Source organism: Macrotis lagotis, chromosome 1 (assembly GCF_037893015.1).
Source record: "Macrotis lagotis isolate mMagLag1 chromosome 1, bilby.v1.9.chrom.fasta, whole genome shotgun sequence".
NCBI lineage: Eukaryota > Metazoa > Chordata > Mammalia > Peramelemorphia > Peramelidae > Macrotis > Macrotis lagotis.
In genome coordinates this window covers 898405913-898420032 of record NC_133658.1, presented here as the reverse complement: position 1 = coordinate 898420032, position 14120 = coordinate 898405913, and the positions used below count along the sequence as shown (strand labels likewise).

The window sequence follows — 14120 nt, the reverse complement described above, 5'->3', positions numbered from 1 at the left end:
CCACAATCACAGCCTTGAAACTACTCAAGAAGAGAAAAAAGAATGAGGTTGGCTCCATGAACCTCTTTCTAGGGAGGAAGAAATGTCCCCTGGATACTGGGCTTCAAGGGATCAAGAAGGAAGAGGAGAAATCCTCCCCTCTCCTCTCCTTCCATCCCTTGCCATCCTCAGCTGTGCACTGCAGGATGGAAATAACCAGAAATGCTCCACACCCATCATGCCAGCAGTCCTAACTCCCAGTGGCTCAGCTCCTACCCACTCACCTTGAGTTTCTTCTGGTAGACCAGTTGGCTGTTCTGGATGGAGAACCACCTCCTACAACAAGTAGTGCATTATTGAAAGAGGGCAAAGAGTCGCCATCCTCCCCCAGAACCTGCCTCGTCCCTGCCCTTTCCTCCTTGGTAGGACCTCATGATATTCCTAGAGCAAAGGGCTGAGTATGTCTCTCCTCCGCTTTTAGGTTAAACTAAAACTCCTGTTTGGTATTTAAGTCTTCTCAGTCTGGTTCCAACAGTTTTTTTTTCCCCTAGGCTCATTACACATTACTCCCACTCCCACAAGCTTTGCTCTGGCTAGACTGGCCCTCCTTTTCACCACATAAAACATTCTATCTCACTCTCCCCTGCCTTTGCACGAGCTGTTCTCCCTGCTTGGAATATCTTTCCTCCCCCCACCTTGAAGTCTTAGAACCCAGGCTCCTTTCTAGGCTCAGCTCAAGTGCTACCTCTTTCAAGAATCTCTCTTGAGTCCTCTAGCAGTTATTACCTTCCCCCATCCCAAAACTTTTTTTGGTATTTAACTTCCAACATATTATACCTCCCCATAGAATATAAACTCGAGGACAGGGACTAGTTTTTGGTTTTTTGCATTTGTATCCCAGAACAAGGCAAGAGTATGCACTTAATGAATGATTATGGGTTGAAGCATTGATTTCCCCATTCCCCCCCTTCTTTTCCAACAGGACCACTCCAACTCTCACCGATTCCATGTCTTAAAGGCATTGCTGGCTCTCTTAAAGAGGTATCCCTCCATGACCACGCCATTGGGAGCATCCACATCAAACTCTACCTTGGATTCATCATAGGAGAAGTCCTAAATGAATGAGGGGAAGAATGAGATGTCAAAGGAGAGGACAGGTACCTCATCCTCTTCCCCCTAGCCATCCTACACTCTTCCCCACATGCACATTCAAATTAACAAAAAAAAAATCACCTCCTGATCAAGAGATTCGTTAATTCCCTTCCCCTAAGGCAAGAGAGGGGTTCCAGTTAAGGGTGGTATCCATGGTACTGAAACTGGGTTCCTATTTCAATCTATTTCAATCTCAACACCTCCTCCCCTCTATCTTCTCCCCAGGGGCCTAATAGGCAAACTCACCTGCAACAAAGTCTGAAGTCAACAGGTTCCCAAGAAGGAGAGAAGAAAAAAAAAGTGAGTGAAAGGATTCCCAACTGATGACAGATCCCAATTCTATCCACCCTCCCTATTCCCAGGGAGTACTTTCAAAACCCCAAGAGGGCAATTCCACATTAGGAGACCAGTCTTTCTCATTGAGGCCCAAAGAGGGGCAGTGACTTGCCCAGCCAACATGTCATTGGCAGAGTCACGGTCCCATCACAGGTCTTCTGAATGCCTCCAGGTAAGAGCACTTTCTACAATCTGCTCATTATTTCCCCAAAAAGCCACAATGATCTTGGGGTACTGGGTCCCCCCCCATCCTAACAATAATGGAAACTCCCCCCATTGAGGTCATCCTTTGGTCTTTGTTTCTTCACTCAGATTGACTGAGCTCTCCCTTTCTCACCTAAAATACCCCATCCTGACCAGAGGACATGACCCAGCACAACAAATACACTAAAGCGACCCTGAGTGATCTTGGGAGATCCTGTTGAGTCATTTTCAGTTATGTTCAACTCTATGACCCATTTGGCTTTTCTTGACAGAGATACTGGAGTGTTTTACCATTTTCTTCTCTAGCACATTTGACAGATGAGGAAATTGAGGCAAAGTTAAGTGACTTGCCTAAGGTCACACAACTAGTAAATATATAAGGTCAAATTTGTTGTGCTCTATCCACTGTAGCTCCTAGTTGCCCCACCTATACATGGGACTACCTTCTACCTAATGAAGCTTCCAAATAGGAAAGTGACTCATTCTTTTCTACCTTTAGCAATGGCAGATGAAGTAGCAGAGACTTAAATTAGACATATGCAGTTACTTCTTGACCTGTGGTACTGTGGAAACAACACTGAATTTGGAATCCTAGTACCCAATTTCAAAGAAGTGAGGTCTGCCACTACATATGACCTTTCCAAAACACTTGATCTCTCTGGGTCAAGGTTTCCTCATCTGAAAACAAGAGTGTTGCATTAGATACACTGAGGTCTCTCCCAGTTTTAGAAATAATGTGTTGAACCAACTAAGACCGCCTCACAAGAACTGATTATTAAATTCCCGGGGTGTGCATTTACACCTTGGACATAAGCACATGCTACAAATTGAGACCTGATTTGTTATTTGTTGGTTGTCTAAACATAAGAAAATAATGGGGGAATGTTAGCAATGCAGATTAATCTTAAAAATGTGTTGTATGTACTTTTGGGGGGAGGAAGAGCTGGTTGTTAAACATTGGCCAGTATATCATTGTCAATCTTGTAACCTAAGAGGAAAAGTTAGACCTGGGTGCAGAGTCTGGGGTGATGTCTGAAAAAGTAGGTGCGACTGATCATAATCTATTGAATTGGTGGGAGAATCCTGACCAAGATCAAGGAGATAATCCCTCATGGCCAGCCCTGGCTGGCAGATGGTCTGATCTCTGAGAGGCTTAGAAGACAATGGCTTCCCAGGTTATTCCAGGGGAAGGTCACTCCTTCCATCTTGAAAACCTAGAGTCCCTGCTCAGTCCCCACTTTAAAAGGACTGTTGTGGGCACTGGCAATGGAAGGGATCCCCCAAAAGATAAGACTTTTCCATCTGTAGACATCACTGGATCCCACAATAGAGACCTTGGAGAGGAAGGGTTCATAGACCTAGAGCAAAAAGGATCTTAGAAATCATTGAGTCCAATCTGCTCATATTGCAAAGAAGGAAACCGAGGCCCCCAAAAGATACAGTGATTTTCCCAGAATTGTGTAACTTGTAAGAATTTAAGGAGGGATTCAAACCCAAGTCTTTCTTACCCCAAGTCAGATGCTCCACCCTGCCATACCATATCGAGGGGCTAGCAGTAGGAGAATTCAGAGAACAACTGACCATCTGTGTAAGGAGAGGAGCAATAGGACAGATAGAAGAGCCCCTACCTCCCCAAGTCAGCATTTCAAGTAGCTCTCTCCCTGGTTGGGAGAGGGAAAGGGGAGAGGGAAGAAGGAAGAGGAGAAAATGAGGCCAACATTACAAAGTGAGGGTCTAGATTAAACCACTGGACTTAATCTCAAGAGTCTCAAACACCTTGACTTGGGAAAGTCCATCTACAGAAAAATCAAAACAAACCAAAAAAGTCTCCCCAAATACATCTGTGAGTTCAACTAAATTCAACATATGCTTATTAAGCATCTCCCATGTGTCTGCCTTCAAGGAGCTTCCATTCTGCTGGGGGAATAGAAATAGGGACAGTCATACAATATATACCCAAATTCATTGACTTTTGAGAAGGGAGTGAGCACTAGCAATGTGGGAGGGAGGGCAGAGAAGGTTTCATGGAGGAGGAAGGATAAGAAAGAGAAAGCAAAAGCATAGATAAGGAGGAAACGTTCCAAGTGTGGAGACTATTTTGGGCAATGCATTGTGTAGGAGTTGTGTTGTGTTTGGGGGTCTGACTTGGTTAGAAAGTAAATTGTACAGAAGGAAGTAATGTGAAAGAAGATGGGAAAGGCAGGTACAGCTAGATTGTGGAAGGTGTAAAATGCCAGGCTGAGATGATATAGTTTATCTTAGAAGTGATAGGGAGTCATTCCTTGAACAGGGGAATGACATGGTAAGACCATGAAGTAACTACAGGGGCAACTAGATGGTTCAGTGAATAGAGCACCGGCCCTGGAGTCAGGAGGACCTGAGTTTAAATGTGATCTCAGACACTTAATTACCTAGCTGTGTGACCTTGGGCAAGTCACTTAAACCCATTGTCCCTTAAATAAAAAAATTCTTTTAAAAATAGCTACAAAGTTATCAATGTGGGTGACCAGAAAAATGATACTGGGTACAATGGCAACAGTTGAGTCTGGAGGAGGAATAAGTTTTAAGGCAGAGGCTGAGTTCTGTTTGGGAGATGATGATTTTGAGATGCCTTTTAAGATATCCTGGAGACATCCTCCAGGCAAGGAATGAGTGACTGGAGCTCAGGAGAGGGATGAAGACTAGATGGAAATCCATGCACAAAAGGATGTTTTGTGAACCTATAGGAGGTGATGAGATAAGAGACAGAGACTGAGACACAGAGAGAGATGAGACAAAGAATCTGAAATAAAGAGACAAAGACAAACAAATATGATAGAAACAAAGGCATAGACATAGAGACAAAGGGTTGAAAGAAAGGGGGGAAAGAGAGATGTGAGTAGAGGAAGTTAAAACAGAGAAAGTGAGATGGTGAGACAGAGAGACAAAGGTAGAGAGAGATAACACAGAAACAGAGTGGTGAGAAAAATGGTGAGGGTGATGTGAATAGAGGGAGATGAGAGACATAGAAAGAGAAAAAAAAGAGGGCAGAGAAAAATGCTCAGGGTGATGTGAATAGAGAGAGATGAGAGACATAGAAAGAGAAAAAAAGGGCAGAGGACCTTGCATAGGATCTTGGGGGAAACCCACAGTTGGGAAACATAGGTGGGATAATGATCCACCAAAGGAGACTGAGAAGGAGAGAACAGACAGGAAGAATGATGACCAGGAAAGAAACCAAAGTAGGAAAGAGTTGTTCACATTAGTTGCAGGGAGATAAAAGAGGATGAATAATGAGAAAAGTTCAGTGGATTTAGCTACTGAGAGATGATGGGTAATCTTAGAGAAAGTCTGACAGTTGAACAGTGGTGCCTGGAAGCCAGATTGCAAGAGAGTGAGAAATGAATGAGGGGGTTGGCAGTGGAGGTAGCAAGGGTAGAAGATTCTTTCTCTAAGCATGACAGGGAAAGTGTGGGAAAATATATAGCTATTATTTGAGTGTCTGGCAGACATGAGAGAGAAACTGGTAGAGTAGGGGAGATTGAGGATATGTGAGAGGTAAAGAACGATACTTAGAAGGAAGGAAAGAAGGAAGGTGGTAAAGGAAGGAGGAAGAAAAAGAGGAAAAGAGAAAGGAAGGAAGGGAGAAAGGAAGGAAAGAAGAAAGAAAGGAAGGAAAGAAGAAAGAAAGGAAGGAAGGAAGGAAAGAAGGAAGGAAGGAAGGAAGGAAGGAAAGAAGGAAGGAAGGAAGGAGACAATCATTAAGTATCAACTATGAAGCAATGTTAAGCTCTGTACAGTTATTCAATATATCCTCACAACCAGTCTTGGAGATAGATATTATTATTACTTTACAATTGAGGAAACTGAGGCAGGTAGAGATTAAGTGGCATAACTGGGAAGCAAGATTCAAACTTGGGCCTTTCTGACCCCAGGTCCAGAGCTTTAGCCATTGAACCCCCAGCTGCCTAAGATCTAACCTCCTTTACTCCCATCTCTGATGAGCAGAGATGGGAGTAAAGGACAGGATGGAGTTTTGAAATATGGAGTTAGGGAGAAGGAGCTCACAGAAAATGGGCCTCTATTTTCTCAGGCAAGTAGGAGGTAAGGACATCTGCTGTGAGGGGAGGAGGAGGAAAAAACCAAAGGTTTGGAACAGCTGATGGGATGGGTGGGACAGAAAATCAATCAGGAATAAATAAAAAATTTCACCATGCAATAGCAAGGGCCCATCTGGGATTTAATTTTTTTTAAAATGTGTAAGGGTCCCCATCATCATGGCTGGGTGATTTTCTCCTTTTTAGAGGCCATTAGGTAACTTCACAGTGTACAGAGTGCTGGATTTAGAGCCAAGAAGATCTAGTTCAAATCTGACCTTAGACACTTACTAGCTGTGTGACCCTGGGCGAGTCACTTAACTTCTGCCTCAGTTTCCTTGACTATAAAATGCAGGATAATAACCATATCGACCTATAGCCTTGTTATGAATAACAAATGAGATATTTGTAAAGTACTTAGCAAAGTGCAAGTATATAATAATGTTTATTCCCTTTTCCCAGTCTCCATCTCAGGAGTAATAACACAGAAGGCTAATAGCAGGAGTCAACAGTGCTGAGGATTGGCAGAGGATTACACACCAATAAGACAAGGGGACAAAAGAGTCTAAAGCACAGAAAATCGACCATGGGGTCCATACTAATTAGAGAGGAAAGTGAGACAGGGCAGGAGTGAGAATAAGAGAAGAAAGAGGGATGGAGGGAAAGGAGAGTCCAAAGAGGACAAAGAATGGGTTTAAGAGATTTAGAAGAAAAGATGGAAGGCCAAGACAGTAGGGTCAGAGAAGAGGACTTCTGAGTTCAAAGCCATGGATGTGGCAGTGGGGAGGTCTAGGCTATGATCATCCCTTGGGTGGTTGACATAGATCATTCCTTGGATGGTCATGAAGGTTGAGAAGGTTAAGAACTGGGAGGGCCATAAATATAGAGATTTTGAGCTAGAAGGGACCTAAGAGGCCATCTAGGTCAACCTACTCACCTACGGGGAAATCTACAGAACTTGTTCAAGGTCACAGAGGCCACCCGGCCAATATCAGAGGCAGGATGTGGGTCATGCTGCACCTCCAAGTATGAAAACAGGAGTTGAGTTGAGAGTGAGAGTGTATGAGGAAGGTAATGTATTTCTTAAGAAAGGAGAAACAGAGAAAAGTTAGATGGGATAGTGGATGATAGCACACTAGCTCTGGAGTCAGGAGGACCTAAGTTCAAATCCAGCCTCAGACACTTAAAAATTACCTAGCTGTGTGAGGTGACCTTGGGCAAGTCACTTAACCCCATTGCCTTGCAAAAAAAAAAAGGAAGAAAGGCAGAAAAGTCCCTCCTTAGAGTTAATCTGCTTTCTTTCTAACCACTTTCTACTCCAAGCCTTTAGTTAGGTGGCACAGTACATAGAGTACTGGTCTTGGAATCAGGAGGTTAGGAGTTCAAATCTAACCTCAGACACTTGATGATTACTAACTGTGAGAACTTGGGCAAGCCTCACATCTGGGGTCATCTCCAGTTGTCCTGATTCGTATCTTGGTCACTGGACCCAGATGGCTCTGGAGGAGAAAGTGAAGCTGGTAACAGCATAGGCCCCCTCACTCAAATCCAGTTCACATGATTGTTATGGCATCACCTCCCTGATGTTATGGTCTTCTTCAGAATGAAGGATATAGTCCAACCAAGCCTTGCATGGTTCCCCCCCCCCACAACTTTGTTCTTACTCTCTGTTTTTAGAATTCCCTGATTTCTCTCAAGATGCAGTTGAGGCAATACTTTCTCCAAAAGACCTCTCTTGATCCCCTCTACACTGTTGGGAGCCTCCCTCCCCAAACTACCTTGGGGAGCTTATAGTCTCTATAGAGCTGTATATATAAACATGAGCATGCTGTTTCCCCTTCACTAGAATATATTATCCCTGAAGACAGGAAAGCTCAGCACATAGAATTTGATTAACAAATGATTGGTATTACGTAACAATAAATGATTGATCAATTGATTCTTCAATCACTTTTTTATGCAGGCAACCAGTTTAGTGACTTATTCAGGGTCACACAGCTATTGATTGATTCTTTGGAGAGTTATGTGACTATGGGTATGTAATATTGCTTATATAGAGATAGCTGATACATTAGTTAGTTTTGCTGACCTGCTTCTCCCCAATCTTTTTCTTTCTTATTCTTTGATACAAGACAGAGCTATTGAGTAGGAAGTCCGAAAGGATATATTTAGAAATAAAGGTAATTTTAAAACAGAAGATGGCAATACAAATAGGACTATAAAAAAATGGCAAAAAAAAAAAAACAGAGATGAGAGGGAAAGTGTCCTGGAGGCCAACAGACCACAAGCATCAGGAAACTGGGCTAGATGACAGATGGAAGGAGGATAGGTTGCTGAGTGGTGGGGACAGAAGGGGGGTCTGGGAGAAGATGCCAACTCCTCCTCTTGGCGCAATGTGTTCAGAGTGTAAAGGAAAAAAACAGTCAGCATTGGAAAGGCTGTCTTCTGGACAGCCAGGGTCCCAAAGCACAAAAAATTATAAAGAGTGGAAAAAAATAAAATAAGGAAGAATGGACATTTGTCAGTGATGGAGTAGGAATTCCAATGGGAAAAAGGAAAGGGAGGTCAGAAGAGAAAAGGGACTGGAAAGGGTTAGGATTGAGATGAATGAGGATGACAACACAGGAACAGATAGCAAGAGAAGGGGGCTCTAACCTCCAGGAGATGTCAGGTCTGAATTACTGGGATTATGAGAGCATTGAAAACAATCCCAGCCAAACTGGGGTTTAAGCAACTTTGACTTCATTTCTTATGTCACAAAAGGGAAAATTTGGTCCAAAGATAAAGTCAAAATTGGTTTAGGCATCTGTGGAGAGATGGTTTTAACCTGAGAAGGGGCTCAGAGAGAAGAAGACCCCTCCTTCTCCAAGGGTCAGGGAAGTTGGAATACAGGAAGCAGAAGGGTAAGCAGTGAGGATGAACAGTCCACTTCACACGCAGAAAAATGGCAAAGATGATTAATGACAGAAATGCTCAGTGTTGGTTGTACATATATAATCTATATCAGAATATTCACTTCCATGGAGTTGGGGGGAGAGAAGGGAGGATGGTAGAAAAATGTGGAACTCAAAAGCTGAATGTTGAAAACTACCTTTGCATATAATTAGAAAAAATAAAATAAAATAACATTAAAAAAAAAAAGAAATAACCAGTGATGGAAGGCTGTGGGAACCCAGACACACTGAACCATTCTAGAAAGCAATTAAGAATTAAGCAAAAAAGTCACAAAACAATCCATGCCCTTTGACCAAGAGATCCTAGTACTGAGGGTGTATGCTAAAGGTCAATGACAGAAATAAAGACCCCATAGTCCTTTAATATTCACAGCAGCCCTTCTGTGGTAACAAAACCAGGGAAACAAAGTGGATGCCCATGAATTAGGCAACAATTAAACACTGCAGCAAATGAATAGAAAAGTGTTATTGTGCCATTAAAAAAAACAACCAGGAAGAACCTAGAGAAGCACAGGAAGATTTATATGATCTGGTGCAAAAAAAAAATATGTACAATGACCTAGAACACACCTGTCTTCTTTAAGAATTTGCATGTTGGGGTCGGCTAGGTGGCACAGTGAATAGAGCACGGGCCTTGGAGTCAGGAGTACCCGGGTTCAAATCTGACCTCAGATACTTAATAATTACCTCACTGTGTGGCCTTGGGCAAGCCACTTAACCCCATTGCCTTGAAAAAAAAATCTAAAAAAAAAAAGAATTTGCATGTCATCCTTGTGCAAGGGATATGCTAGTCTTCTCTCTATGGTTCTAATTTTAGCATATGTGCTGCCAAAGCAAGTAGAGAAGTAGGCAACTACAGGGGAAGAATATGTTCTATGTTGTCAGAAGTAGTGGGTAATTGATGGAAGGGACTTTAGGAGTCATCTTGGTTGGTTCCTTCACATGTGAGCTTAAGGTCACACAAGAAGTCAATAAATACAGACTTCTTTCCACTGTACCATATCTACCTAACTTTGAGTCCATTGGTTCTACATAACTTTTTATTGTTGTGGTGAGATTGTTGTTACGAAGGAGAGTTCAATTAGTTGGCAAAGAATGAGCTATATCAACAAATTTAAAATAATTATTAAAATATTAAAAATAAATGGCATCAATAAAAAAATTTTATATCAAAGAGTAAACTGAAAGAATGATCTAAAAGGTCTTGCATCCTGTGGGTTGAAGAAGAGAGGGGAAGGGCTCTTATCTGGCATTTCCTCATAAGTTCCTCTACTACCTCTGCCACTGAGTTGATGTGAGAGGAACCATACTATTTTCCCTGCTCACTTTAACAAAGTTGTTGCAATTGTCTATTGAGATAACAGATGAAACTACCCTTTGATGAGAGGGAAGAGACATCAGAGGCATCTAGCTGTCCTGGCCATGCCCTCCACTGTGACTGGTATATAATATGCACTATGGAAACACCCTGTTCTCCCCCTTACCCTCTGCTGGATCAGGGCATGTTTCCTCTCCATCTCCCGCTTCTCCACTGCAGAGTCAATCACCAGTTGGTCCAACTAATGAGGTACAGAGAAGAAAGTTCTGTGTCACATCAGAGGGGGTCCTTCAAGTCTGCATTCATTCATTCATTCGTCAACAAAGTAGATAAAGGGTCTATTCCAAGCCTGGCCACAATGCCAGGGTCCTAGGGAGATAGACAGGCAGGGAGCCCCAACTCCTAGCCTCTCCTCCCTCAATCTGATTGAGCCACAGTCCCAGGCTCACCTCTGCTGCCAGCTTCTTCATGTAGGGGTCCAATTGGTGTAAGAGGCTGTAACCTTGCTGGAAGAAGGCATACTGGGCGTGCATGAAGGACAACATCTAGAGGATGAATGGTGGAGATGCTCAGCCCATATCCAAGGTACACATCCAAGTCTGGAAAAACCTCCTGCCTCCCCCGAGGTACCATCTGAGAACATCTGCTTTGACAGAACCAGGAGACCCTATGCCCACATACCAGGCACATATTGTTCTGAGCACATGTCTCAATTCTCATGGACCCAAAGTCTTGTGTCAGCAGATATAATATATATAAATATAAATATACATATATATGTATATATATATAATATATATATATGTATATATATATACACTCCCAGGAGCATAGATGTGTCCTGGCATGCATGTACCCAACCATGGTGAGCATAGAGTCAAGGTGGTACCTGTCTTACACACATATGCCCTCTTCCCACCATACACATATACAAAATATGGAATAGGAAAGGGGAGAGGAGAGGGAAGATGAGCTCTCACCGCATCTAAGATCTCAAACTTCTTCTTAGCCTGAAGGACGTTGATCTGTCAGGGCAGAGACAAACAGAGACAGAGAGAGAAGAGAGATGAGAACATATCACCATGGAGGCAGACTCCTGGGCTGAGGAGACTGAGGAGCTGAAGGGAGGAAGGGACTAAGCCAGGCTGACTCCTAGGCCATTCACTGCTCCCTCTTCATTGTCCCTCAGATCCCACTGGCACTGCCTGGCACACTCACCAGGTCTGCTTTCATCATTTCCAACTCAGCCTGACACTAAGAAAAGACTGTGGGAATGCCAGAATCACCTCTAGACCCCCTCCCCAGCCTGCCATTCCTGATCTTTCATCATCTATCTGCTATGCCACTCCCCATCTTCTTCCCCTAACCATCCAGACGGCTCCTTTCTAAGGACACTCTACTCTCTTGTTCAGTCATTAAGGCATGTCCAACTCTTCATGACCCCTTGATTATTCCAGATTTTCTCTTATCTCCATCCGCTTTTCACTGATCTCACCTCCATCACCCTAACTCAAGTTCTCATCCCCTCTCTACTGAATCCACTGCAATAACCTCCCTTCTAAATGTCTTCACCCTCCAAACTATTCTCCATACAGACAACAAAACAATGTTCCCAAAGCACAGATCTGATCATGTCACTCCCCTAATCAATAACCTATAACTGCTCCCTATTACCTCTTGGGTCAAAAACAAACACATCTGTTTGGTATTTAAAGCCAGTCATAACCTGTCTTCAACCTACCTGTCTCATCTCATAATATATATCAATACATTTCATGTACTGTCCAGCTAAACTATCTGTCTTTTCGTTCTTCAGTATGACAGTCTGTCTCACATCTCCATGCTTCTATATGTAATCTGTTTCTTACCTCCCCCGCCCCCATCCTTTGAATATATTCCCCCTCACTTCTGCCTCTTAGAATTCTTTCAAAGCTCCAAAAATCCTGTGAATATATGGTCCCCTCCACCTACGACACATTTCTTTCCTTCCTTTCTCCCCTTCTCCAAATATTCCTTGTCAACAAATTCCATATCCTTCAAGAACTCTTCTGAGATAACCCAAATCCCAAGGATCTCCCCCAGCTGTGAGCTCCCCCAACACTGAGATAACTCTCTTTTGACCCTGATCACTCAGAGACTTCTTGTCAGTTCTCATCTCATCTCTCTATCTAAACTTTTGAGGTGAATCATCCTTGAAGTGAGGGGGCTAGATTTAACTTCTCAGAGCCCTTCCAGCACTAATATTCTAAGATTCTCCCCCTCTCTCCCCCAGCAGCGAGTACACAACAGTTGCTCCAAAAATACAGTGAATCTTGGAATGTCAGAGCTTGAAGGGGCCCCTACACAGAGGGAAAAGGAAGCCCAGAGAGAAGGACTGAGGGTTACCAAGCAGCAGAAGCTGGATTAGTACCCAGTTCTCCCACTCTAGAGCCCCTTCTCCTAATTATGCTAGCTCCTCCACTCAGATCTAGCATTGTGGTGTGCCAGGGCTAGCTCCAACTTATAGGAGGCTGAATGATGCTGCAAGCCTACAATCCTCAGTCCATGTCAGAGACTCCTCACAAACCTGAAGCACATAATCCAGAGCCAAGTGACGGAAACACTTGCGGGTGAGGGTCAGTGCTCCAGTGGCCTCCTCAACTTCATGTGGCCGGTGCCGTGGGGCCTGCGCATTCTTCACCAGAGACATCTCCATGTCTTCTCGGACTTTGTCAAATTGTTTCTTTGTTTCTTTGAATTTCCTAACATCACTGTGAAGATCAGGGAGGAGAGGTCAGCTGATGAGGATGGGGGCATCCGAGCAAAGGATAAGGTCTCAGACATCCTAAGACTCACTGTGTGAACTCCTAACCTTGGAACCCTCTATTTTTCTCTTCAAGAGAATGGGTAGAACTCCCTCTCCTCATTGGGAAGGGGATGTCCTGTTCATACTGATTCTGGGACAGATGGGGGCAGGAATGTGATTCCCAAATTGAAAATGTCACATGAGCAAAAAGCTATTAGCTGAAATGAGCTGCTCTCTGTCAGGATGGAACAAGTGTGAAAAGAAGCAAACAATTATATGGAAATATGTTTTGCATGACTTCACATGTATGATCAATATCATATTATTTTCCTCAATAAAAGAGGGAGAGGTGGAAGGGAGGAACTCAACATTTTCAAAAAGGAATGTCAAAATTTGTGTGTGTTATTAAGAAATATTAGGAATATTAGGAAATATTTAAAATAAAAAAGGAGGGAGGGAAAGAGGGAGGGGAGGGAGATAGGAAGGAAGGAAGGAAGGAAGGAAGGAAGGAAGGAAGGAAGGAAGGAAGGAAGGAAGGAAGGAAGGAAGGAAGGGAGGGAGGGAGGGAGGGAGGGAGGGAGGGAGGAAGGAAGGAAGGAAGGGAGGGAGGAAGGAAGGAAGAAAGGAAGAAAGGATACAAAAAACAAAGTTGTGAGGATGAGGCTAGTTAGACATCATAGGAAGCTTTGAATGACAGGTTATTCCATTTTTATAGTATCTTTAAAAAAATGCTTTTCTCACAACAACCCTGTGAAATAGGGAATGTAAGCTTGATTAGTCCCATTTAACAGATAGGAAAACTAAGTCAATATGTGTTCTATGCAAAGGATCAGTGATTTAGAGCTGGAAAGAAAGGACCTTAGAAGTCATTTAGTCCAGTCTCATTCATTTTAAAGCAACTGAGATTCAGAGGGGTTCATTATCTTGCCCAGAGACATAGCTCCCCAAATCTAGATTCTCATTCCTAAGGCCCAATGTCTCCTGACTTTCCTTCCTCACCCTCCCCATCAATTGAGAAACTGGGTTTAGGGTCCAGGGCTCTTTCCTTTAGGGAAGGACCTTGACATTGGTCTTTCCTCCTCAGACAAACAACCTCACCCATTTGGCCATGGGTCAGAAGCCTAACTGCCTCCCCCATCTTTACAGAGGCTTCTTGCAAATGCCTGAAAGAGGATTCTGGTCCAAGTCTTCCTGTCTCCATGTCACTACCTTACATGCTATCCACCAAAGTAGACAACAAACCCTTAGAGAGTAGTAGAGCATCTCCAGAGGCAAGTATATCAGAGGTGTCAAATAAATGCTTGTTGAATTACAGA

At 43.3% G+C, this 14120-nt stretch overlaps 1 protein-coding gene and 1 non-coding gene across 5 annotated transcripts in view; both read right to left on the bottom strand.

Moving 5' to 3' along the window:
• Positions 1-14120, bottom strand: part of ACAP3 (ArfGAP with coiled-coil, ankyrin repeat and PH domains 3) — a 66544-nt gene that overhangs the window by 22993 nt on the left and 29431 nt on the right. For all 4 annotated transcript variants that reach the window (XM_074218767.1, XM_074218765.1, XM_074218766.1 and 1 more), the window contains 7 exons: positions 12586-12769; positions 11000-11044; positions 10469-10564; positions 10186-10260; positions 1378-1389; positions 980-1092; positions 264-315 (listed from right to left, as the gene is read on the bottom strand). In XM_074218767.1, the coding sequence (XP_074074868.1) occupies positions 264-315; positions 980-1092; positions 1378-1389; positions 10186-10260; positions 10469-10564; positions 11000-11044; positions 12586-12769 (577 nt within the window). The remainder of the gene's footprint in view (positions 1-263; positions 316-979; positions 1093-1377; positions 1390-10185; positions 10261-10468; positions 10565-10999; positions 11045-12585; positions 12770-14120) is intronic.
• LOC141510520 (U6 spliceosomal RNA) lies at positions 9435-9538 on the bottom strand. The gene has a single exon (XR_012474994.1). It is a non-coding gene; the product is annotated as a U6 spliceosomal RNA (small nuclear RNA).